Source organism: Dreissena polymorpha, chromosome 1, assembly GCF_020536995.1.
Source record: "Dreissena polymorpha isolate Duluth1 chromosome 1, UMN_Dpol_1.0, whole genome shotgun sequence".
Taxonomy (NCBI): domain Eukaryota; kingdom Metazoa; phylum Mollusca; class Bivalvia; order Myida; family Dreissenidae; genus Dreissena; species Dreissena polymorpha.
The window spans coordinates 71,032,136-71,056,979 of NC_068355.1; the positions used below are offsets into that span (position 1 = coordinate 71,032,136).

General features: G+C 34.4%; 1 protein-coding gene across 3 annotated transcripts; it reads right to left on the bottom strand.

The window, feature by feature from the left end:
* Nucleotides 1-225: 225 nt before the first annotated feature.
* LOC127834495 (putative tyrosinase-like protein tyr-3) lies at nt 226-21,056 on the bottom strand. 3 transcript variants are annotated; one of them, XM_052360366.1, is made up of 8 exons: nt 20,853-21,056; nt 15,451-15,575; nt 9,833-9,941; nt 8,379-8,479; nt 7,149-7,425; nt 6,163-6,359; nt 5,324-5,766; nt 226-4,304 (listed from the first exon to the last, which is right to left on the bottom strand). In XM_052360366.1, exons 1-8 carry the CDS (start codon nt 20,982-20,984, stop codon nt 4,102-4,104), a joined length of 1,587 nt encoding a protein of 528 aa, XP_052216326.1. In that variant the 5' UTR covers nt 20,985-21,056; the 3' UTR covers nt 226-4,101. The 3 variants fall into 3 exon arrangements, with proteins under 3 accessions (XP_052216326.1, XP_052216335.1, XP_052216342.1); XM_052360375.1 differs by lacking the exons at nt 15,451-15,575; nt 20,853-21,056 and adding exons at nt 10,399-10,457; nt 10,761-10,890; XM_052360382.1 differs by lacking the exons at nt 15,451-15,575; nt 20,853-21,056 and adding an exon at nt 10,761-10,870.
* Nucleotides 21,057-24,844: the final 3,788 nt, after the last annotated feature.

Sequence of the window (24,844 nt, forward strand, 5' to 3'; positions counted from 1 at the left end):
TCAGGAATAAGTACAATAAATATATTTATAAATCCTTTTTTACATGAACTACAAACTACCCTTCGTACATTAAGTATGTGTTTATATGTTCCATTCGTGTATGTGTTATATTATAAACTGTTCGTTTGCATTCAACACAGATAGTTGACGTAAGAGATTATTGTATTATGTTAATATCAACGGGTCGTGAAGCTGCCGTCGTGATAAATACAAAATACGTTGTTTTTTCTGTGAAATTTATTTGTATGGCAACTGATTATATGATATGATATGCATTAAAAACATATTGTTTTCCACAACAAAAACATGGCAGTACAATAAGATATTCGTATGTTTGCAAAAAATCTCAACTCAAAGCACAAAAATACGAACGCAAATCAAATATCTCGGTAGAAAAAAAATGCAGCACTATGGTTCATTGAATGCATGTTTATGAAATTGTTAAAAAATCAATCAATAATAAGTTTTTGTGATTATATCCGAGAAAAAAGAATAAAAATACGTACTGGCAATTTCAGTTATCATCATTGATCCCTAAAAGCTGCATAAAAACAAAATATGTTTAATGTATGCTGAAACAAATCAACAAAAATCGCAGTGAAGTTTTGTATTACATTTTTCACAAAGCATAGCATATTGGCTATTTATACTAATTTAACATACTTAAGTTTCCTTCGCAAATTTATATTAATATTTAATATGCGTTAGTTCATACCGCCCAATAGTTAAATGATAATAACATAAACCATTTAGGAAACATTTAAACACATACTAAGTCAAAACATAGGTATATAAAATATACATCGATACACATAATACAAGGATACACTGTATATACTAGAAATATAGGTTAAACTAGTAACATAATATTTGGATCAGAACATTATTTTTAGACATAAAAAATGGCGCATATAATTTCAAAAATCGTTTTTTTAGTTTATAACAGAAGAACATAGTAAATGTTTCACATGGCGGTGATTAATGGATTGTGATTTAGACGATACTTTGTGTACAATACGTTATACAAAATCACATACCAATTATATGTTACGGCATATAACGGTTCACTGCATATATTTATTTAAAGAACGTAATAAGATCTTTACTTTATTTTAATTAGGCAAACATTAAATCTATATGGTGAATATGCACTATAAACATAAAGCATTAAAACAAAACAAGGACTTACCATATTTGGTAATAGTGTAATAAATGCGCCATAATTATATCACGATTGCGTCCCCAATGCATAAAATGCGTGAAATAGCACATATTGCATATAGGTCCACGTGGTTGCCTAGAGACAGGCAATCAACATACAGCGGGACCTAAGGTTCGGAAATTTTATGTCGTTCTTTTTGGATTTGTAGTTAACATACATTTTAAAAGTATAAGTAAAATATACACGAGTTTCAGGTTTGGGTTTGTTTAAAATTAATAAATATACGATAGTATTTTTTTTTAATTTTAGCTGCAGAGACAGAAAATGAGTTTTTAGTAATAGTAAAGCACTCGAACAACTGTGTTATTTTAAGGGAAATTCTGTTCAATACCTTAATCAGGATATTCATATGAAGAAAATAATGTATGTCACATGAAGAAAAAAGTATGTAACACGATGTGAAAATTATTTAAAATACCGTAGACAAAATGAGAGCGAATTGATACAGAATGTCGTGAAAATAGTGTCATTAATATAACATAAACTCGTGCAAAGTAAAGACAATTATTTTATTGTTCTGGCACAGTTTTCTTTTGTAAGACGAAAGTTCAGAAACTGCAGGTAAAAATAAAGCTGAAGATACAGCCCAAAAGGTTTTTCACTAAGGCGTTGTTTATTAATACGTTTTATGGAAAAGAAAGGTAAAACATTGTAAAAACACTAGTTATAAGGAGAAAAAAAAACATCACGTTTAGGTGCATGTACTTAAAAGAAGAAGCAATGCCAAATTGTATAGTTAGTTAAATAAAAATAAGCGTCTGGGGTTAACCTTACGCCAGGTGTAAGAAATACACAATCCAATTTTATAATGCAATCTCAGTAAACGAGAACCTAAACTTACAGAGTTTAAATATTGAATGTTAGTTAAAGTGAACAGAAAAACATCAATTTTAGGAAATGCTCCGTAAAAGAAAACAGTGTAATTATATCAGGTGAGCTGTGTAATGTCAGTTTAAAAAGACGTTACAAAAGCATTGTAACTGATGAATGTTTGTAGAAGAAACATATATATATCAAACGTTTAAAGATGAAATGATAGTAGAAGAGAAAAGTAAAATCATATTAGTGCAATCATTGAATGTCAGAGGAAAGTAACAATACGTTAGCAGCAGTTAATCAGTTGATCTTTATTAGAATACAATAGTATAATATCATACGTTTAACTGCTTAATTTTAAGAGACGAACCAGTGAAATACATAAAGTTTAATAGTTGAATGTCAGTAGAAGGAAACAACTCAATACCAACAGTTAAATAATTGCATATCAGTCCGACGGAAAATAAATAGCAATTATTAATGGTTAAGTGTCGAATGAAGGCTACAGAAAATGCAAGACAATTATATGTTGAATGACTGAAAAACGGAAACAATGCAATAGCATAAGTTAAATGCGTGAATGTCTGAAGATAGGAAAAGTAAAACAAACGGTCAACTGCAGAATTTCATTAGATTGTATTAGAACTATAACAGCAACTGCAACTGTTTAACGGATACACGCCAGGAAAGGTTTAAGTATTTAAGCAGTAAAATATTTGCATGTAGCTACACATAAATAGCACAATAACAAGTTGAACAGGGGAATGTTGATTCAACGGACCAATACAACAGCAGTAGTTTATTGGTGGAATTTGAAAAAAGGAAAATAATGATAGCACTCATTCAACATGAGAATATCAGCACCAGGAATCAGAATAATGGCACCCATTTAACAGGAAAATGTCAACATCAGGGATCAAAACAAAAGAGGCGGTAAGACAGTTGAATAAAAGGAGCTGAAAGAAACCTTCGGTTGAACAATTGAATAAAGGGAACATAACGGAAGTAGAAATAAACACTAAAATAAAGGCAGTTAATTTTTAGCAGATTAAACAGTAAAATTGTTTAAGTTTAAAAGTTGAATGTCGGTAGAAGGGAACAGTTGAGTAGCAACAGTTGACCAGACAAACATTTGACGAAGGAAAAAGAAGTATAGTAGCATTATTAATGTAAGTATATATAAACAGCACTATTGTCACATTTAAGCTGCTTAATAGTAAATCATAAAGGAACAATCTAAGCTTTCGCGATGGTTACGAATTAAAACATTGGCAGTGATAGTCTGTGGTTAGACTGGCAGTAAAAATAAGCATTATATATACAATTGTAAAATATGAAAACAACTATGCATTTTACACGTCATCGATTATATCGAAACAATACGTAAAGAAAGCGATTGATTTTTTTGCATCGCCCATTCAATTGAACACTACTATATCTCAAGTAGTTTGGACCATTTACAACACTAAATATAAGAACGATGGAAATAGCGAATTTTAGTGAGTATTTATTTATTTTCTAGGGAAATATGAAATGCGAATTTGTAATATTTCGGCATAAGTTGATCTGTGTATTCGGAGATTAGGGCTCGGTAATAGTGTTTAATTAATTGTAATATTCTATACATCTGTAGTGTGTTTCTTTAAAAACTACAAAAAATCAATCAATCAATTAATTCCCATTTGCGGTTTTCGAAAAAAAGAGGTTTACTTTATACAAAAGCAGCATACACAAAACAACGTATAGAGCATATCGACACAATCTTATGATCCGAGTCAAACTGCTCAAATATCAAATAACGACTAAGAAACTTGAAAATAATTCAAAATAAATGTGTTTTACGCCATGTGTCATTCCTTATTTTAATATTCTCCGTAGTTTGACACATATTTCAACTGCTCAGAACTTACTATGTTTAACACACTTAATGTTGGTTTCTAAAACATAAATGAAAATTTACCAGTCATTCAAATTTAAGAAGCTGTCAACTAAATTTATTGCTAAGTTTTGTCGTTACTTATTTTTAAGCAATTCAAATGGCAGTATTACGTGTTAGCATTAAATTAAATAAAACTGGCAAGAATTGCGGCAGTAGTGGTCAGCAGAGCGCCAATGATTGCCTCGTATGTCTCGAGCGCCCCCTTGCTGTCAGCACTAGAAATAACATACAATTCCTCGTGCAGATTTAATTTCAGCGTTGACTTTCCGTTCTCTGGTGCTCTTGATCCCTTCAAGGTGTACGTTACAGATGGTGTTGACGCAGTCACTAAAATAATAAATTGCATTGGACTTTTTATACTAATTTCATTTTGAAAGTGTTTCATTAAAATGTAAGTGTTAAACAATATGTTTTACGACAAGTTTCTGGGCTAAATCCGTTGGCACTTATGGATTTTTCGTAATAGCCCACTTATTTTCCCAATCACGTCATTATTTCTATCTCCAAACGATACTACAAACGCCGCACTCATGTAAGTTAACTGAATCCGTCGTAGGCCTAACCCATTTATGCCTAGTGGACTCTCCCATCCTTCTAAATTGGATCAATTAATTTCCAAAATAGTAATGTCTAGTATATTTATTTTTATATTGAAAATATTTCTTACAGAAATTTCTTTAAGCAAACACCGCAGACCCTGATGAGACGCCGCATCATGCCTTTTTCTAGACGCTAGGCATAAATGTGTTAACTTAATCCGTCGTAAGCTAAATTTGATATAGACATTGAATATATTATAAGAAAAAGTTGATTTTTATATCATAATTTGTTTTTATATCAAACAAAGTAGTGGGATTCCTTGATTGAGAATTCCATGTATTGATAACAATAATTGATATTTTATCAGCAATTCCGAAACTAAGGCTCGTTACCAAGAACTGATTTTTTACATCAAGACTTCGATTTCTGATATCGATTTATTTATTTCAGAATATGTATTTGTGATATCAATTAGTACATTTTGTATTTTTAAAATACCGAAAAACGGTGAATGTTGATGTTAAGAAGATGAATTATTTATGTTAAAAAAATTCTCAAAACGAATAAAATCGGCGCCCCAGACAGTTAACTGTTGAGAAATAAAGACATATAGGGTTATTTATTTAATATATAAACCGTGTCCTGAATAAATAAAAAAAAATATACGTTCCACGAATAGCCCGCTTACATGCAGATCACTGTTATGCCATGAAAAGGATGAAGTGGTAAAAACAGCATAACGGATATAAAGTGACAAACCCATTTCAGCCAGTCCAATCAAACAAACAGACTAGTGTTTGACTTACCATGCCCGATCTGCTCTCTGAGAATTACAAGACCTTCTTCCTGCGACATGAATCTGGTACGACCGTCCCCTGGCAGCCCTTTGTGTATAGTGCTCTGTGTTAGAGTGGCCCAGCCACCCAGCGGCTCTTCAAACGGCTTATCTCTATCAAAGTCCGTTAGCGGGGGGTCGACGCAGAAGAACTTCGTCTTCGTCACGCAGACGCCCTCCGGTCGGCGCGGGTCGATTTCCCTGTCGCAGTAGAGGTTCTCTGAATTGCTGCATTCTGGGCACCTCGGAGCCATTTCGTAGCCATAGACGGCTGTGGTCCAGTTGCGCCAGAGACCGTCGCGGTTCTGCAGGTACTCAAACCCGTGCATCTCCTCCCAGGGGGCGTGACCGGGGAAGTTGTCGATAGCGTAGTCTCCTGGTTCCCGGTAGTCTCTCTCGACGTCCACGCGGCAACTGTACTCCGGAAAAAAAAATATTGATATAAAAAAATATGAATCTGTTTAATCCCGGGTGACCACTCAGTTTTTGCCCTGTGAAAAATGGACAATCTTTCAAATGACAAAGTGTTCCATATCATTTACAACTTTTTATGAACTGTACTTAACAGAAGACACATACTATCACCAATTTTATATTTTGAACGCGATACAATACCATTCACATTAGTTAATTGCCAAGTGGTTTACGAAGAAGGAATGTTTTAGAACTGTTATACGAAAAATTGTTTTTCTGTTACTTCGTCGCATATTTCGAATAGCCATCATATTCTGCACCAAAATCAAAAGACAGGTTAACTGTCTTGCTATACAACCGATGTGGCTGCAGTTATAGGATAAACCAACTTCGCACCTTAAGGAGGACTGTCGGGACCTGAACTGCTCCCAGATGTAGTCGATGAAGGAATGGTGCATGTAAAACACGAAGTCGTAGGGCGCGTGTCGTACGTAAGACATATCTCCGCCGACCCAGTCGTGTACACCATCGTGTAGGACCTCGAGATTGTTCACCTGCTGGAAGTAGTTCGGCGTATTTCCGGTCGTTATATTCTGCAAGAGATGGGAATAACAAATAAATCGACTGAGGATGTACAATGGAGTTAGTACTTAATCTGTAGCCGGCTCACGTGTGAAAGGTATATACTATGCGTTCAGGTGCTGGCATTATTGGTATGTTAAATCCATTTATGCCTAGCGTCTAGAAAAAAGGCCCTGGCAAACAGCGTAGACCCAGATGAGTCGCCGCATGATGCGGCGTCTCATCAGGGTCTGCGCTTTTCTTAAAGGAATTTCTGTAAGAAATATTCTTAATATAGAAATAAATATACATGACATTCCTAATTTTGCAAATAAATTGATCCAATTTAGAAGGATGGGAGAGTCCACTAGGCGTAATGGGTTATTCCGTCTCGACCTAACCAGGCGGAGACCGAAGCTTGAAAAACCATACTGATCACTCTCAAAGTGTGAGTGGAGAGCGGAATTTCCGAATGTAAAAGTATAAATTATACGGAAATCATTTATTGCAAATATTACATAGTATCAGGGGTGACCAGTCGATTGTTACTGCTAGTCATATTCAAAACGAGACCATAATTCGTTATAACAAAAATGTGATTCAAACGTGTTGGTTGGTATATTGTTTTCGCGAAATGAGAACAGATATACATGTTCCTTCATTAGTATAAATTTGTCAATGGGATAAATTTTCACAAGGGGATAAAATTGGTAAATACCTAGACTCGTTTTCCTAGATCGTGCTGGCTTGCGTGCGTAGTGACCTTGTATTCGGTTGTATAAGCGTTATCATTAAGTATAACATCATATGCCACAACCTACCGCATAATAGCAAAACCTCATCAGCTGGTCAATATCGTCCTTGTTAATCAACCGGGGCGGACAGGTTCCGTTCCGCGCGATGTCGCGCCTGATAAGCTCGTTGAAACCGCCGTACATGAACCGGAAGGGACCCTCACTGACTACGCCATCGCCGTTGCCGGCGAAGCACGAGCTCCAGATTACAGAGTCCGACGGAAGTGGCAGGTAGTAATCCATGGAGTAGTCCCAGTACGCCAGCGACACATCCGGGTCAATCTCGCGCAGCTTCTCCTCTACCCTGAAGCAGACCGGAAGTGTGTTGTTATCAATCGGTGCGATATTTATTTCCCGGATGTATTGGAGAGTTTACTGTCATTGTACCCCTTTAAGAACGCTTATTTAAATCTTGTGGGCAAAAGATCGTTTGCACCGTACCGGCATCTTGTTAAATGATATGCAGCCCTAATGTGAAGGAAGTAAATAATTATGAAGTTCGATGCTATAGTTGTTAGCGTGACATAGCAGGTTAGGTAATTTATAATACTGTACATCAATTCTTAAATAATTACTATACTTTGTCAACATCATTTTAGACACAACTCAGATTAGATTGGTAAGTGACCATTTGAGGTTTGTATTCCTCCAACAAGAGAAATTGCAGCCAGTATAATTTGCTATTTCTCGAAACGTGAATGGGTTCCTTCCTGGTATACATTTCTCGCCTGGATATGGGCGATAAATCTGTCTTTAATATGTATTGCAATGATACTGGTTATAAATGTATCTTAACCAATTATCACCAATAAAAAGATGACAAAGCAGTCGCTAAATATATTTTGCCTATCTAAATGCGACAACACTGTCTCTAGTATTTACCCTCGACCTAAGAGCGATAACTCAGTTCCCAATATTTTGTGCAGATCTGAAGGCGACAACTAGGTCTCGTATGTTGTAATTTAACTATTAGCGATCGATTTCTTCGTCCCGAACTACTCTGTTTTCCAAACTTAAGCCTAGCGTCTAGAAAAAGGCCTTGACAAACAGCGTAGACCCAGATGAGACGCCGCATGATGCGGCGTCTCATCAGGGTTTGCGCCGTTTGCTTTAAGGAATTTCTGTAAGAAAAATTCTAAATATAGAAAAAAATATACTAGACATCTCTAATTTGGGAAATAAATTGATCCAATTTAGAAGGATGGGAGAGTCCACTAGGCATAAATGGTTTAATGCAAAATCTCTGGCCATACTCACGCCGCTAAGAAAACTCGGTGCCAGGGCAGGAAGCTGGCCCCGTGGTGTTTCCGGAGAGCCTGTTGGCCGTGGATGCGGCCGAACTTGGATAGCACGCCCGTCTGTAATCATGGCAAACAAGCTATGATCCGGTTTTCACTATCAATAATACAAAGTGAATAATTATGAATTACCAATTGTTGTATTAATTATTATCTTAAAATCACGTCAACTCATTTATTGAGCTTGTTAATAAAAGTTTGTACCAGAAACCACCGTCTTATTGCGATTGGTAGTTGACCCGGAACTAATGTCCCCAAAAGAAAGTGCCATTTAAGCCAGTCGGACAACAGCATCGGGGAAAAATACCATTTCTGTACAGAATGCGATCCATAGGTAATATAACAACTCGCTTTATAGACAAGAAATTCTTTTATTTTGCCAAAATGTTATTAACTGTATATCATTCATGCCTAAATGTTAAGACAAACAAAATTCTAAATAGAAAGCTTTTGAACTATTTATTAGGGTCATTATCAAAATGTTTTTAATAATTCTCATTACAGATAAACACATATTTTTGCATGAGATATATAAAAAGCTTGTTTACCAAATCCACATGCATGCCACAAAACTACACAATGTTGTTGTTTCCCTGAGTGCATGGTGTCATTTTACGATGCACCATTTTAACTTGATATAAACTTGAACACTCGGAAATATCCAAATAATCTGAAGGGAAATACAGTGTCTACCAATCTTATCTACCAATAACAGTTTCAATCAAATAACCCTTATTGGTGCAATAGTACGTTGATACGATTTAATGTGAAAAATTCAAAAGTTGGTGTACCTAAAACCTAGCTCATTTCGGAATTAGGTATATTGAGAAACTTTTCAAGTATATCATGTTTTTAAAGACAAATGAGGTCTGTTAGAAGACGCGTATGGGCATGAAGAATCTACTCCCTATTGAAATGACATCTAGTTACGATCAGTTATATATTCGTGTTAAGCAATACTAAATATATATTTGATTTAACCCATTTATGCCTTGCGTCTAGAAAAGATGCCTTGGCAAACAGCGTAGACCCAGATGAGACGCCGCATCATGCGTATTTTGACGCATTTGTAGTCCCTTAGAAAGTTAAATTTAATAAAAGACCTTCCTTACTAGATTCAAGTTTGAAGGCTTCATTTCTATAAGATATTGATGAACAGTAAACAGCTTAAAACTGGACAGACTGCGAGTATTCGGGTTTTATGCTATTTGCACATTTTCACTTTGGTTCTGAGTGGCAAAAGGTTAATTGGTAATTACTCTATGTTTTTGCCTTTTTTCAGAGTAAGTAGCTGCACATGTGTTGTTGTCGACAATAATTTACTTAAAAAGACGTATTACATTTGGTGTATTGGAAGTGGGTAAAGTTGCACATCAAATGTCCATGACGACATATTTCTGACGAAATTCTTACCTTGTAGAGAACGTTGAAAGCCCGAAAGAGCTTCTGTCGCTCCGTGACGGAGAGAACCCGGATGTCACGTCGCACACGGTAGCCGCTAACGGGCGGATTTTTCCCGAACCTGTGTACATTTTGAAAACATGTCAACATATAAATACTTTTATTTTCCTGTTTAAAAGATCATTGGAGAATACGGTGATATGAAACTGTTTAATCGCAGTTACACACAGTGATGTAAAACAATGAAGAGTTTCAATAGGTTCACTGTTTTGCAATTTGTAAGGGAATGGATCTCGTGATGTATTAATGCAAGCGCAATTTTCATGTTACAATCATGTCTAAACTGGAAAGAAACGATCGAAACGGATTAGTCACGGGTTCTGATACAACATATCGCCCCATTGGTGCAAAAAGGTACCATGTGCCTTCTTATTTCAATGTCATATAGTACTTACTTTTTTTAGATAATATCAAGTATCATATCAGGTTAAAATTCTATACTGTGTGTTAATTATAGCAAAACGCGCTAAACAGAACTTTTTTATTTCCAAAGTATAGAAATGCTGTTCTATACTTACCGTTCACACATGTTGCCCACTTGCAAATAAAGAATGCGATAAAAGACGTGGCATGACGCCTTGAATCAAATAACGATTACATGTTTACACAAAGTGCACATCTTTTACCAAATTTCAGTAAGATATTACTTTTATCAGCAATTTAACTATAGTGTTTGCATTTGAATGACATTAGTTTCTATTGATTGCTGTACAACGTTAATCAAAAGGAGTTAAATGACGGATGTCAATAAATTACTCTTGTCATATATGTTCTCTTTTCTTCCTTTGTTATTCCACACACAAACACTGAGAAGTAAAACATAAACGGAAAAAAAGTTTTACTGAACTTGTTTTTGAGATATAGCTAAGTTTTATAATACCTGTAATATATACAAAACGATCGCATGAATATTGCTTTTTTTCATTTTAAGTAACAGCTTACTGTCCTGGTAAAAAAAGACTTGAGTAATATTTGCAATCTTCTTTACAAGTATATGAACGAACTAGTGCAGACGGAAGGTCAACAAGATATGAAAGGCGGAAGGTTAACCTTCAGACCCATCGGGGAAACCGATAAAGGACTTAACAGCTGTGAAATAATATCATAGTTAGAACGTTCGATTACCTCCCTTTATTGTTTGGTTACACAACTAACCCGAAATCGCCTCATAAAAACACGAGACAAACCGGTTGGAAGTTTAAGGCTTTCGATGTATAGACAATCCAAGAAATTGATAACACCCGGAATACCGCCCCTGAATATTAGCGCGCGCCTCTATTACGATACTAAAGAATCAAAGCGCTGAAGCCACGTAAGTTGTTCGTTATTGCCTAATATTAGGCGCAACTCATTTTAAAAAGTTATGTTATAGCTTTTTAAATCGCAAATTTGAAATGAAAACAACCAATTTAAATTTATAAAGAGTGTGTCTTAATGCACAGATCGAGATATTTGTGCACTGTTTATCCCCGTATTTCTGTTATAGAGATAACTTAGACAAATTAACAGTATGTCCTTTTTTGAGGTTCTAAAAGCATTAAAATATTATGAAAATGGTCAAATGAGAACCAATTAAGTATAGAACACTCGTGCGCAATTTCGGCATTGCTGTTTTACCCACATTTCACCTTAAATGACCTCTACATAACGCCAGCAGGCACGAATGAATACATTGGAATATTTTATTAGCTGATTCGGGAAAAATCCCATGAAATTTGCCTGCATCACTGTGTCTGTGCGCAGTCAATGATGTAACACTGTTCGGTGGATGGAATTCCGGACTACTCTCTGCTTGTTCAAACGACACATATACACAAATTGTGGCCCAGTTACAATTACGCGGTAAAATACATCTCGCAGAATTTCGGGGTCTGCACTCGCTCACCAAATCGTAAGGGGAAGACATAACTGACTATCGATAAACACAGTTTTGCTTTCAAGGTGAGGAAAAAAACACTACCGAAATAGTATAGTGTCACGTTAAGAAAACATCGTTTAATTATCTTACCATACATGTTTGCCGTACTCGGTTAGCACGTCTGGAAATCGTTCCTGATCGCCTGAATAGGCTACCTTTATTAACCAGTTTGCTGTATTTGCTTTGTTAAATTCAACTTTATTTCGAAATGTATTATGCCATTTACAACCCGTACTGAGATTTAAAAAGACTCGCGTCATGTAAAAATGTGCATTATGCCATATGCGCCCATCATAGCTATAGCCCGCCCAGCCTGCTCATCTCTCAGTCTGGTCGGGAGATACAGTATAAGACCATACAACCTTCAGTGATTTTAAAGCGGACAGCACCGCCCCTGACCAGACTTCGCAAATGCACAGGCTGGGCTTCAGCTACGCTGGACAAAACGCCATAAGACCCATGTTCGCATGACGCGGCTATGAATTTGTGATTTGAATGTTTCAAAAGCAAAATGCATTGTAAAATATTAACATACAATTTATTTCGATGGGAAAAAAATGAATTCATAATGAGCCATGTTAGGACACATGATGTGAACTCCCGAAGTATAATTTGTATCTACTTACACTAACGTGTGGTTTTACTATAATAACACACATTTAACGCGGTGAATATGCAACCAACAAGTGAAAAAACACACATTAGTTTAACTGTTGTTTTCAATTTACATGTAATTATTTAGAAACGAACATCTCAAACCTTATTTCAAAGTCAGCATTTACGCAACTCACGTTCAACATTTAATAAATTGAGAACTGTGAATATAAACAAGCTCAGCCTTATACGATTGCGTTGTTAACACCCGTGCAAATGAGAGTACAATCGGAACGGCTACCTGTTGAGAACAAAAAAAAAACGTTTCCCAGACATATCAAATTAAACCCTGTTGTAGTAGCAAGCACTATCAACGAGGTTATTTAACAGACGCGTGATAGTTTATATGACTCTCGATATAACCTGTACTTGTTTTAGTTTTAGTTTTTTCCGCATTTATTAATAGACTCAGATTATGAATGACCTGTGCTGGGCAAAATTACCACGTGATTAAGACGCAGCAGAACTCAAGCCTCTGGCATAAAGTATATAACTCTTTCTCGGCGCGGATGTGGCAGAGGCGGCAGTTATCAGGGTTATCGTTGTTTTAAAAAACTGGCTTGAAACGCGTGGAATTAACCTTATGAATTCGCAAGCGAACAACTAAAAACTGGAAAGAGACTCGATTAAAATACATGTAGTTAATGTTATCGATCTGATTAGCAAGTAACAGTACGTGTTTTATGTTAATAATAGAAACAAGGTTCATCGGCATTATTTTAAGAGTAAAACAACTCAGGATAAATTAAGTCTTGATGGTTATTTAATATGTTGTTTGAAGGTGACGAGTAATATCATACACAAATGATGGTATCTACACATATGCAGACATATGATCTCATGGGCATATCAATTAACGCTTTTAATACACACCTGGGAAATCGCCTCTTATTGAGCGAATCCCTTCGTGCCTGTATAGTATATGTTTTTTCAAAGCCATTATCTTACCTTAAATGACAATTCGTAATTAATGATCAATTCATCGCGTATTATTTTCATGTTTTTATTCTTTAAATCGCAAATTTCAGCTTATTACGAAAGTTAATTAAGACATGTTTGCCAAAAGTAGCGAAAATCATAGATATATATAAGTTAATATAAGGCGCTAGTTATTTTCTTGTCGAACATTGTTATCGCAAATTAAGATTTTATTAAAGGGATCTTTTCACGGTTTGGTAAATTGACAAAATTGAAAAAAGTTGTTTCAGATTCGCAAATTTTCGTTTTAGTTATGATATTTGTGAGGAAACACTATTACTGAACATTTACCATAGTCCAATATAGCCATTATATGTATCTTTTGACGATTTGAAAACATAAAAATTAAAAAGCGTTGCAACGCGAAACGATTGAATAATTTGGATAGTTCTGTTGTTGTCGTTTAAATTTACGAAACTACGAAGATTGCTTATATAAGGTATAAAATACTTCGGAATACTCGGCGGAATAGCCGAGAGGGCTAATGCGTTTTTACTTCAGACTAATTCCAGGACTCCGGGGGTCACTGGTTCGAGCCCTGGTACCGGCTACTTTTTTTCCTTTTTTAAATTTATTCTTGATTTTTTACTGGAGCTTTTAAGATCCAATGTTTACATTTATCAATATAAAGCATTTAATGACAAACTTCAAAATATGCCAAAATCTGTGAAAAGGCCCCTTTAAGAAATCAGTTAAAGGGACTGTCCAACAGATTAAAGCGTCGTTCGACGCGAATCGATATTTTGGGAAACTACGAGGATTACTTTTATAGCTAAAAAATACCTCCGCAGTTATCGTGAGCGTGGATGGTCGAGTGGTTAAATCGGGAGACATTTTACTCCAAGCTTCCATTACTCTAGGGGTCAGTGGTTCGAGCCCTGTGTAGTTTAACGTTTTTCATCTTTTTTAAATAGTATTCTTATTTTTTACTGAAGATTTGTCGTTCAAATGTAATTTATCGATATAAAGCATTTTAAGCAGTTAATGACAAGCTTGAATAAATGTCAAAATCTGTTGGACGGCCCCTTTAAGTAAATGATTAGAACATAAACAAAGTTTATTTCAGGCTATGGAGTATGAAATGACCTGTAAAACGTTACTTCAATGATAATTTTATATAAATAGAGTTATAGGCAAAAGCCGATCTGTTCTTTTCGATATAAAAGACATGTTACACAGATATACTAATAAATAGCTCCGGTACTTGGTCATTTTGAATCACAAAATTATTCATTTTCGGATAGAGTTTGTTGCTTAAGCTTGAGAGCTATTACAAAAGGTTTAGACCAAACTAGATATGTACGACATTTATAAAAAAATACAGATTTAAACAAAGGCAGAAATATACCTTTCTATAAAAGTGTCTACCTTGGCCTTAAATCTTTCAAAGTTTTGCAATCTATATCTCCGACACTTTTTTACGCTAAAATCTCTCAGTTTACTTCAGACTTTAGATATTGATATAACCTTCATTAGTGTCCTTAAATAATAACTTTCTAAAAAGATAAAAAGACAAAGGCATTACTCAAAGGTTTGTTTAACCCATTTATGCCTAGTGGACTCTCCAATCCTTCTAAATCGGGTCAATTTATTTCCAATATTAGTGATGTCTAGTATAGTTATTTCTATATTTAGAATATTTCTTACAGAAATTCCTTTAAGCAAACAGCGCATACCCTGATGAGACGCCGCATCATGCGGCGTCTCATCTGGGTCTACGATGATTGCCAAGGCCTTTTTTTAAGACGCTAGGCATAAATGGGTTCAAAAAAGCACACTAACTGAGCCTTAAATACCACGTGTTGTCAAAGAATATTCTTGCAGACACAAATATTTTAAAATCTATCGAGCATATTTCTTATTAAACTTCTATTGATTAACGATGTGATCGAATTCAAATGTTGCGTTTGTACGGATATCAAACTACCTCTTTGATCGAAATTCAAACTTAAACAAGCCGGGTTTAGTTTAAATTTGATATGTGCCCGATTAATGTATCATTATTACGACGTTCTCTTACTTTTTCGCGGCGAATTCTGCGAGCAAAGCGTAGTCTTCTGGTAGCAAGGAGTTGGCAGTGAATCTGTTCACAAAGTACGTCCGCAAACAGGCCTCGGCTGCTAGGGTCTGGTTCATAGGCTCGTTCTGTATTGAATATAATAAATGTTTGGGCGCTCGAGAACAAACTGCCGTATGCAACGCAAGCGGATTTAAATAGTCAGATATAGCCTTTATCTTGCATTTACTTTCGTATTTGAGTTAAACTACGCTTCGGGTACTATAAATACTGAATGTTTGAAGAAATCACTCTTTCGCTTTGGAACACGACGAGGTGTAGGTCGCAATGCTTTGATAACTGTAACAACCCTCCCACCCTCCACAAAATTAATGTACTTGGATACTGGCCAGTGTTTTATATAGTTTCAGTGAAATGCGCACAGATCCGGAAAACAGGGTCCCGTCAAGGCTGCTTCCTTAAGACCATTGGATAGAGTACACGGAATCAACCTGTTGTCAGAGAATGTCTACCTCAAAGCTGTGAACACAATGCATTCGCCATGAACGTTCAATCTTTAATTCCGGAACAAATTAATATTTGTTGTTTTATGTATATTTTAATCAAAACTTCTGCATAATAAGACCTAATATCCGGTGGTTCAAAGACAATAGCCGCTTAGGCTACCAAAATGGTACAGGTTTCCACACTTTTTTTCCATGTTTCAGGCACATATAACATGGTTAGTGGTTTGCATGTTTATTAATTATGCTTTGTTTGTTTTGTAATATTGACGATGTACAGTGTGCAAGTCATAATAAAACACATGTTCTGTTCTGTTTTGATTTTCCTGGGCGACTTGCCACATTTGCAGAATGTTTTTACCTTGTTATATTACACCTTTTTAATATTGCTGCGCCGTTTTAAAATAAATCGGCAATATTCTATTAGCATACTTCCTTCCGGTGTCGAGGCATTATATATACATTTCTTTTAAGTGACATGTTTTTATACCGTTCTATGGTATCTTAAATTCCATGTGTATGTATATAGCATTGACAAATGTTCTACAAGGAATAAAATGTTAAAACTACTGTGTAGCTTGTCGTTGGATAATTATTGTTCACTTAAAAAATGAGTTGTTTGTAAAACTGTTTGCATCCACACGGTCGGTCATCATGGTTTTGTTAATGGTCTCGTTCGGTATATGCATATATTACATGCCTTAATTTACTTGTTTTGGGCATATGAAGGTTCCATTTCAAAACTTCCTTTCAAACGATGCACATCGGGGTTATATTTACTATTTTTATGTACAATGACATCATTTTGCATGTCAAGACATTTTCACTCCTTCAAACATCTCCAGTTGAATGCTTTTAAAATGGACATTCAATTAAAAAAACATAGAATTGTTGTATTGCTTCGTAAGATTATCCATGTTGATCCACTCGTAATAATAGCAAATAAATGTAAAACCAAAAAATGATATTTTCTTAAGCCTGGCTTAATAATAATAATAATTTATCTCATAGCTTGCGAATTAAAATCGATAGTCTACAGAATCAAGCAAAAACCATCACAATCGAAATATTTTTTTTCTACTAAGGAAATATAAAAATATATAAGCCAGATAATATTATGTGCTGGAAGCAAATGTGATATCAATTTCCGCTCACATAGGATGACCACTTGGTTTGACAACCAGGACTACTAAATTACATGTAAACGCACTGACGTCAATATACCTAATAATATGATTTTTGGCGATTTGGGGTTCTCAAACAAACACATAAAGGACAAAAAACATTTACAACCAAAACAATAAATTATAATAATGATGAGGGTGATCATGGTGATGAAACATAATTACACGGATATCGCAAAGAAAAAGAAGAACATCGATCAAACTCACCAGATGGAAGAAGAAGAATACATACTTGAAGAAAGCAATGAGAAGAAAACAATGATTCATCTCGAGTTTTGCGGTTTTTATCTACTGGGGACGACTTTATGATATGAACCATTACCAAAATGACTGACGAGACGACACATATATCATATTCCTTTAAAATATCCATCTATGTTATCGCCTTAGACAGTCGCAAATGCTTTCGGCGCCTCCGTATAGGAAAACAAAATGCTTTTGTTATTTAAGCACACACGTTCATAAATTATTATATTTATTAAGCTTATGATATCTACGTTGATAGTGATGAATATGGTTATGCTAATAGTGTTAATTATGATAATTCTGAGTTTGATTGTATTTGATTGTATTGATAGTGATCATTATTAGTTTCCAGGTGCATAGCTTATCATGTTTAAAACATTTTCCCATCAATGTAAATCATGAACTGTTTTCGGGGGCATATACATATATAAATATAACGACATTATTATATCAGGCGATGAATAGATATACGCTTGTTGAGAAATAAAAAAGAAATAAAATAATCAGATACAGTTTAAATCTTGTTCGCACGATGCGCAAAAACTTCTCTCACATCTTTGATTTTATGTTCACTCGCATACAATTTTATAATGAAAATTAATTCTGCTATCTACGCTTTTATGAAGAAAACATATTTCAATGAGTATAAAATCGAACACAATGGTATAATTCACTTGCACGGGTGGTTATATTTGCGTCTTAATATGTAGTGTGCTTTTTATGAATTGACATTGTATTGAAAATGAATTTTATAGCTACATTGCGTATGTAAATGTCTGTTTAATAGCAAAGTTTATTGGATAGTGGCATGTTGACTTTAAACATAAACAAAGCAATCACTTACTTTACATGTTTCGTAAAGATTACATAACACTGTGACCGTAAATGAACCACAAGGAACACAAACAAAAATCGATAACCAAATATTGTGTGTATTACACTGGTACTTGATTATTGGCATTATGATTAATATTAATTATTATATTTTTAATAAATGGGTAACCATTAAAGTCTGATGTAATTTATGTGAGTGTTTCGCTTACTCTCAGTTTACGTCGCGTATGTGTTAAACAGAATAACGAAAAGAAGCTTTACAATATCTTAACCCATTTATGCCTAGTGGACTCTCCCATCCTTCTAAATTGGACTAATTTATGTCCAAAATTAGGAATGTCATGTATATTTATTTCTATATTTAGAATATTTCTTACAGAAATTCGTTTCAGCAAACAGCGCAGACCCTGATGAGACGCCGCATCTGGGTCTACGCTGTTTGACAGTGCCTTTTTTCTAGACGCTAGGCATAAATGGGTTAACATGACTTTGCATTATTAAATTTGTGAGTAAATGATTATTGTATATTAAGATTATTGTAATGTATTATTATAACTATTGTAAAGCATTAAAGAAACTTTCGATATTTGAATGAAAAATGGTGCATCAGGGTTTAACATTTTTGTGTTTCCACTACCAAGCTTTTTTACCAAAGCAATAATTAAATATTAATAAGAAAAGATTTTATTGAAAAAAAAAAACAGCATTTACGTTCACACAAACCTAAGTGTATAATTAAATTGTATCAAGTCATATTTCTTGGATAATGGATTCAAACATCATTAACATAAACATTAACTAAACGACATTTACATTTCTGCATATGTTTTATGTTAAATATATAAATAGGCTGTTCTATTAAATATACGGGCATGTGATAAAAAAAGAAAAATTATAAGCACTTACCGCAATCGAAAAGTCTATATTGCTTAACATTGTATCCTTTAAACGCGGTAACATTTGCGTCGTGTTCTGAGAAAACTGGGCATAATGCATGTGCGTACAGTGTCGTCCCAGATTAGCCTCTGCAGTCCGAACAGGCTAATCAGGGACGACACTTTCCGCTTTAATGGTATTATTAGTTTCAAGGAAGTCCCCCCTTACCGAAAATTAAGTTAAGGCGGAAAGTGTCGTCCCTGATTAGCCTGTGCAAACTGCACAGGCTAATCTGGGACGACACTTTACGCACATGCATTATGCCCAGTTTTCTCAGAACACGACTCATTTGATGTATTTAATCTTACCACAAGCTGTATCTGATATATACGTGTTTTACGACAGGAATTCGTACTTAAAGCAAAGCGCTCTGCAATGTTTACATATTTACTTTAATTTTCCGTGAACATTCACGATTTTATAACAACATTAAACATTGCATTTCTTATTTTTCATTACTTTTGGCGTTCACAAATTGTGTTATATGATTGTTACAGCCAAAGAAAAACATAACGTGAATGCAATAACATTCGAATTTATTGTATTTGAAGATTACTAAAAAAAATCAAAAAGTCATGACAAAAAGGATACAGCAAGATAAGATTAAGCATTCCAAATACATTATGGGACTTTCAATGACTCATGTTGGTTACATGGTGGATAAATCATTCCTTGTAATATTGGTTCTTAAAGGGGCAGTCAACCGGATTTAGAAAAAAAGAAAAGTTCTAAAATACCGTATTTTTTTACAATTATTAGTTTATTATGATTAAAATATCACGACTGGTATATTACATTACTTGAAAAAAGTTCAGTATATTCGGTACTAAAATATTGCGATGTGAAATCGAAAGTACATCACGAAAATAGGTGACATTACGATATAAACACTATAAATAACGCAAGCATATTGATCATGTTATATAAAAAATATATACAATTCACTACGCATGCACAATTTGCATTCCTGGGTTTTCAACGTGACGATGATGACCAATCTACTTGCGTTCTTTATAGTTAACTGGTGCACCTTCCCAGTAAAATTGTATTACCGAATATACTGAAAATATGAAAACTTAACAACTTTTTCACGTAATGTAATATACCAGGCGTGATATTTTAATCAATATAAACTAATAATTTTAAACAAATAAGGTATGCTAGAACTTTTTTTTCGTGAAATCTGGTAGACGGTCCCTTTGAAAGCGCATGCATGTTTTCGGAACAAACAAACATAACAAACTGCTTTCGGTTGTTTCATAACCGCACCATAAATGTTAAATAAAATAATAAAACATGACAATGATCATAATAAATTATATAATTCAATGTTTAGTGCAAATTGTTGACAGGAAATCATTATTCAGCTAAATAAAAAATTAATATTAAACATTTTTAAAAACATATATGTTCGAAATTTAACGAATATTAATTTAAGTAACTAACATTTTGACTGCATCTAGACTAGAATATTCACTTAAATTAAACATACTGTTAAGGCATATCTTTTTGTGTATATATATATATATATATATATATATATATATATATATATATATATATATATATATATATATATATATATATATATATATATATATATAAAGCCATTTCTTATGTTAAGCAGCCCCTGAAACTGAATAAATCATTACAATTAAATATATAAAGTATAATAACTCTAAAGCGTTGCAATTTTGTTTACCTGGGCTCGTTGCTCGCACGCTATGACCTCTGCCGGTTTCACAAACACATCGCTCGGGCACGGCTGCTGAGAACTCACAAGAGTGGCTATCGCACACCAGAGGCTCACACCAAAGACTCCTTTATCAAACATTGTTTTTGATGCTAGCTTTCTAGACCTTAAGAATGGACGATCCACACAGAGTGCGATAAAACAACTGATGATTCCCCTTAAAATAATATTTTTTACACAGACATGTGACGTGGACCACATGATTCAAATCTCATCCCAACCAATCAGCGCATTTGGGCACTTCCCACCAGAGAGGAATCGTCGTACATACGATGCTCTATTGGATGTATCAAGGGAGGCTTGACGAAGATGGCAAGTGTTTCGTAACCTTAAAATTAAGACTGTAGGCGATATATACATGGGTTTACAAACACGAATCTTCAACGATTTGGTTGTGTAATAAACTAGAACATGCAACCAGACGTGACGAATATTGTAACCCCCTGACAAACTGTATGGGGACAGACATTAAACGAGCGTGATGCTTTTTGTGATATCGCACATTCCATTTCGATTACGAAAGGTTTATCGCCACGGGTAGTTAAAATAAATCCTTTAAATAAATGCCAGTATTTAGTTATTTTCCCACGTAGCTTTACGAAGTATACATTATATAGAATAACACTTGATATTGTTCGCATTTGCGTTGAATTTTGCGCACATCACAGTTTGCAACTTTGCAGATGACACTGTAAAGTAAACGCTGTTACATATTGTAAACGATGCAAAATGACGTTTATAGTGAAGCACAGATATTTGGGCACTTTGGGAAGGTTTTATATTTGATTTATGATTTTAATTGGTAAAGAAATAATCATTATGAGCGATTTAATTAACAGGTATGAAGAATTAAAGGGACGTTTTCACTTATTGACAAATTGACAAAATTGGAAATAATTTGTTTCAGATTTGCAAAATTTTTATGTAGTTATGTGTTTTTGGACAGGAAACAGTAATACTGACCATTTACAATGCTCTAAATAGCGGTTTTATGCATCTTTTGACGATGTAAAAACCTGAACAATATAAAGCGTTACAGATGCGAAACGATTGTTTAAATTAAAAATATATAATTAGAAAATACCGGAGAAAAATAATTTGTAACATTAATATTTGTAATCTTATCAATTGTATTAAAGGTCAAAATTTTCAACAAATAAGTTCAAACGGGAAGAAAGTACGCAACAAGCAGCACATGTCGATCGAATGTGGTTTTAAGTTCAGTATTAAATGTGAGCGAGCCAGTAAACACTGTCACAATCATCAAGATATCACTTGAAATCTCAAAGCAAAGATTAATTGGAGCAAAAAAGCAACGTTTTCTCACATTAACATGGTATTGGACTTGCGGATATCTTTGTTAATGTATGTGTCTGAGCTAAAAGTAATTCTATCATCACAATTTAAACAACTATGTGATCGCGATATTTTTCATGATCAATACCTAAAGACTGAATACTATCCGTAAACGAGAACATGACCCCAAGCTTATATGAAATAATACGGATAGACCAATGCACACCTGGTCAAAGGGAGCTGCATTTCAAAGTAGCATCGCATTGACTTATACTTTTAATCATAATACAATAAATTTGCTACATGTTATATTTACATAAATGCATAAACAATGCTCTTATCTAAAAAAATTTTTAAAACAAGGGGCTTTATGTAGAGAACATCATATGTGCTTGCATGTTAAATATGTAATTTCTGTTTGCAATAATATAAACTACACCGAACGTTTTTTATTGACGAAAAAAACATAGACTGTCCACACGTGTCTGTAGATATCATCAGATTATACTAATATTGCATTCTGTCCTATTTAAAGGAAACCATACTTCTTGACTAAAAAAACAACCCAGTCGAAACCTGAAAAAAGGTAATGAGCTGTTTTCAAGATTAACCCTTAAAGCGCTGGAGCTGAATTTTAAAGGCCTTTGCAAACAGTTTGGATCCAGATGAGACGCCACGATCCAAACTGTTTGCTATTCTGATAGTATTCTTTGAAAAAAATCGAAGAAAATACTAATTTTAGAAATTCTGCAGACGACATTTTAGCAGAAGACAAATTACCCAGCATGCAAAGGGTTAACTGTCAACAATCGGAACATTAACTTGTTTGCTGTTAAATACTTTATGTGACATGATTTTGAATAAATATTCAAAGTTCCTATTAAAAGTTTAGGTTAATACTACGAAAGTTTATTAAAATTAATAGGTAACACAAAACTTACAATTTAATGTTTGAACGTGTCGATTAACATTCAGGAAAACGCATCGACTGTTCATTAAATTAATTAAAGATATATTGTGTTCATTCATATGAATATGCTTACAAATGTTTATAATTTTATGTGAATTGTGTTATGGTTTTATGGACATTTCAATCCATAAAATACCGCATGCTTTTAGCCATTACTTCGTTTTTCGAGTATTATATCAAGTGTTCGTAATCGACACAAATTAATGATTGGTGTAACGCCTTGCGTCTTGATGGTTCGGGTAGATTTCTTTTAAATAGAAAGATAGCAGTGTCATTCATTTTAATTAAAAATCAAAGAAGGCTACACCGTATAAGCAATTCGCTCAAAATAATTTAGCGTATCGCGAAAGTGAAAAATGCTTGATGGTCATTCAATCAATCAATCAAATTCTTTATTTCCCCCAGAACGGAGATTTTGAACATGGTATAATAACAATTATCTACAAATTATGTTATAAGTGCATTATAAATATACATTTGTATGTGATACAATTGAAATGTATGATAGATACACAGTGCGTTTTTTCAAGCTCATGAATACTATTTTCAAAATTAAGTACTTGTTACAGGATGTTTAACATAGACATATTTTACAAACAATATCTTATACATTTTACAATAAAAATGTATGACAGTTTCAGAAATACATTTTTCTCTCTTATTCCATTTGATTCTATTGGAGCACCGAGCATTCTCAAGCTCATGTCTATACTGTCCATAGATTCGAGTTGATGCGTGACGTCACTTCCGAGTGCTGTGTCTATCTGGTCGAAGAAACTGTGTCTCAATGAGGACGACACTTCACATTCACACAAAACATGTGCCAGATTGTCGTTATATATGTGTTCACATAGATCACAGGTGCTCATGGCCAATTGAAAGGGCCTACACCACAGTTTTGCTATAGTTCGTAGCGTATCTCTAAAGCAACATGTCTTTGAAACAGAATATAAGACGGCCGGTTTAAATAATGGGTGCAAAACACGAAAAAATAGAAATTCATTGTCGCTGGAAAGTCGTTGCTCTAAACAATTGTTTTCAAGCCTTAGAACAGAGTGCTTCACAACGTCTTTCTTAAGAGACTACAAATATCTGGAATAAAACCCATTTGCACCAATTTATTATCAGACTTATACAATATGAATTTGTTTATAAAGAGTTTATGGGTGATTGTGTCATCGGGTAGTGACAATATCTTATGTAGGAACATTGACTGCTTTATTTCAATAGCTGCCGATAATGTGTGGAGGCCAATTATTTGTTCGGCCATATCTGAGCGTGTTCTTATGCGTAGTCCTTGAATCTGCTTGGCGATGAAATGTTGGAAGCGATTTATACTAAGTATGTCGTTTTGTGTCATGTCATTCCATAATTCGGCGCCATATAAAGCGGTTTGTATAATAATTTGTTTGTATAGTTCTACTGAAACTAGGGGATTGACACACTTGGATGGAGACCCTGACTTGCCATAGCAAAAAAAAATGATTTTTTAGCTTTCTGTAGTCTATCTTCGATGCGGTTATGTAGCTTTAGGTCAAATTCTTGTAATATGCCTAAGGGCGAGACAGACCTGGTATGTTCTATATACTCGCCCCAGTATAGGATACCTGTTTGCGGGCTATGACGGCGTTTCGAAAAAACTAAAACATTTGATTTTTCGACGTTCATATCAATT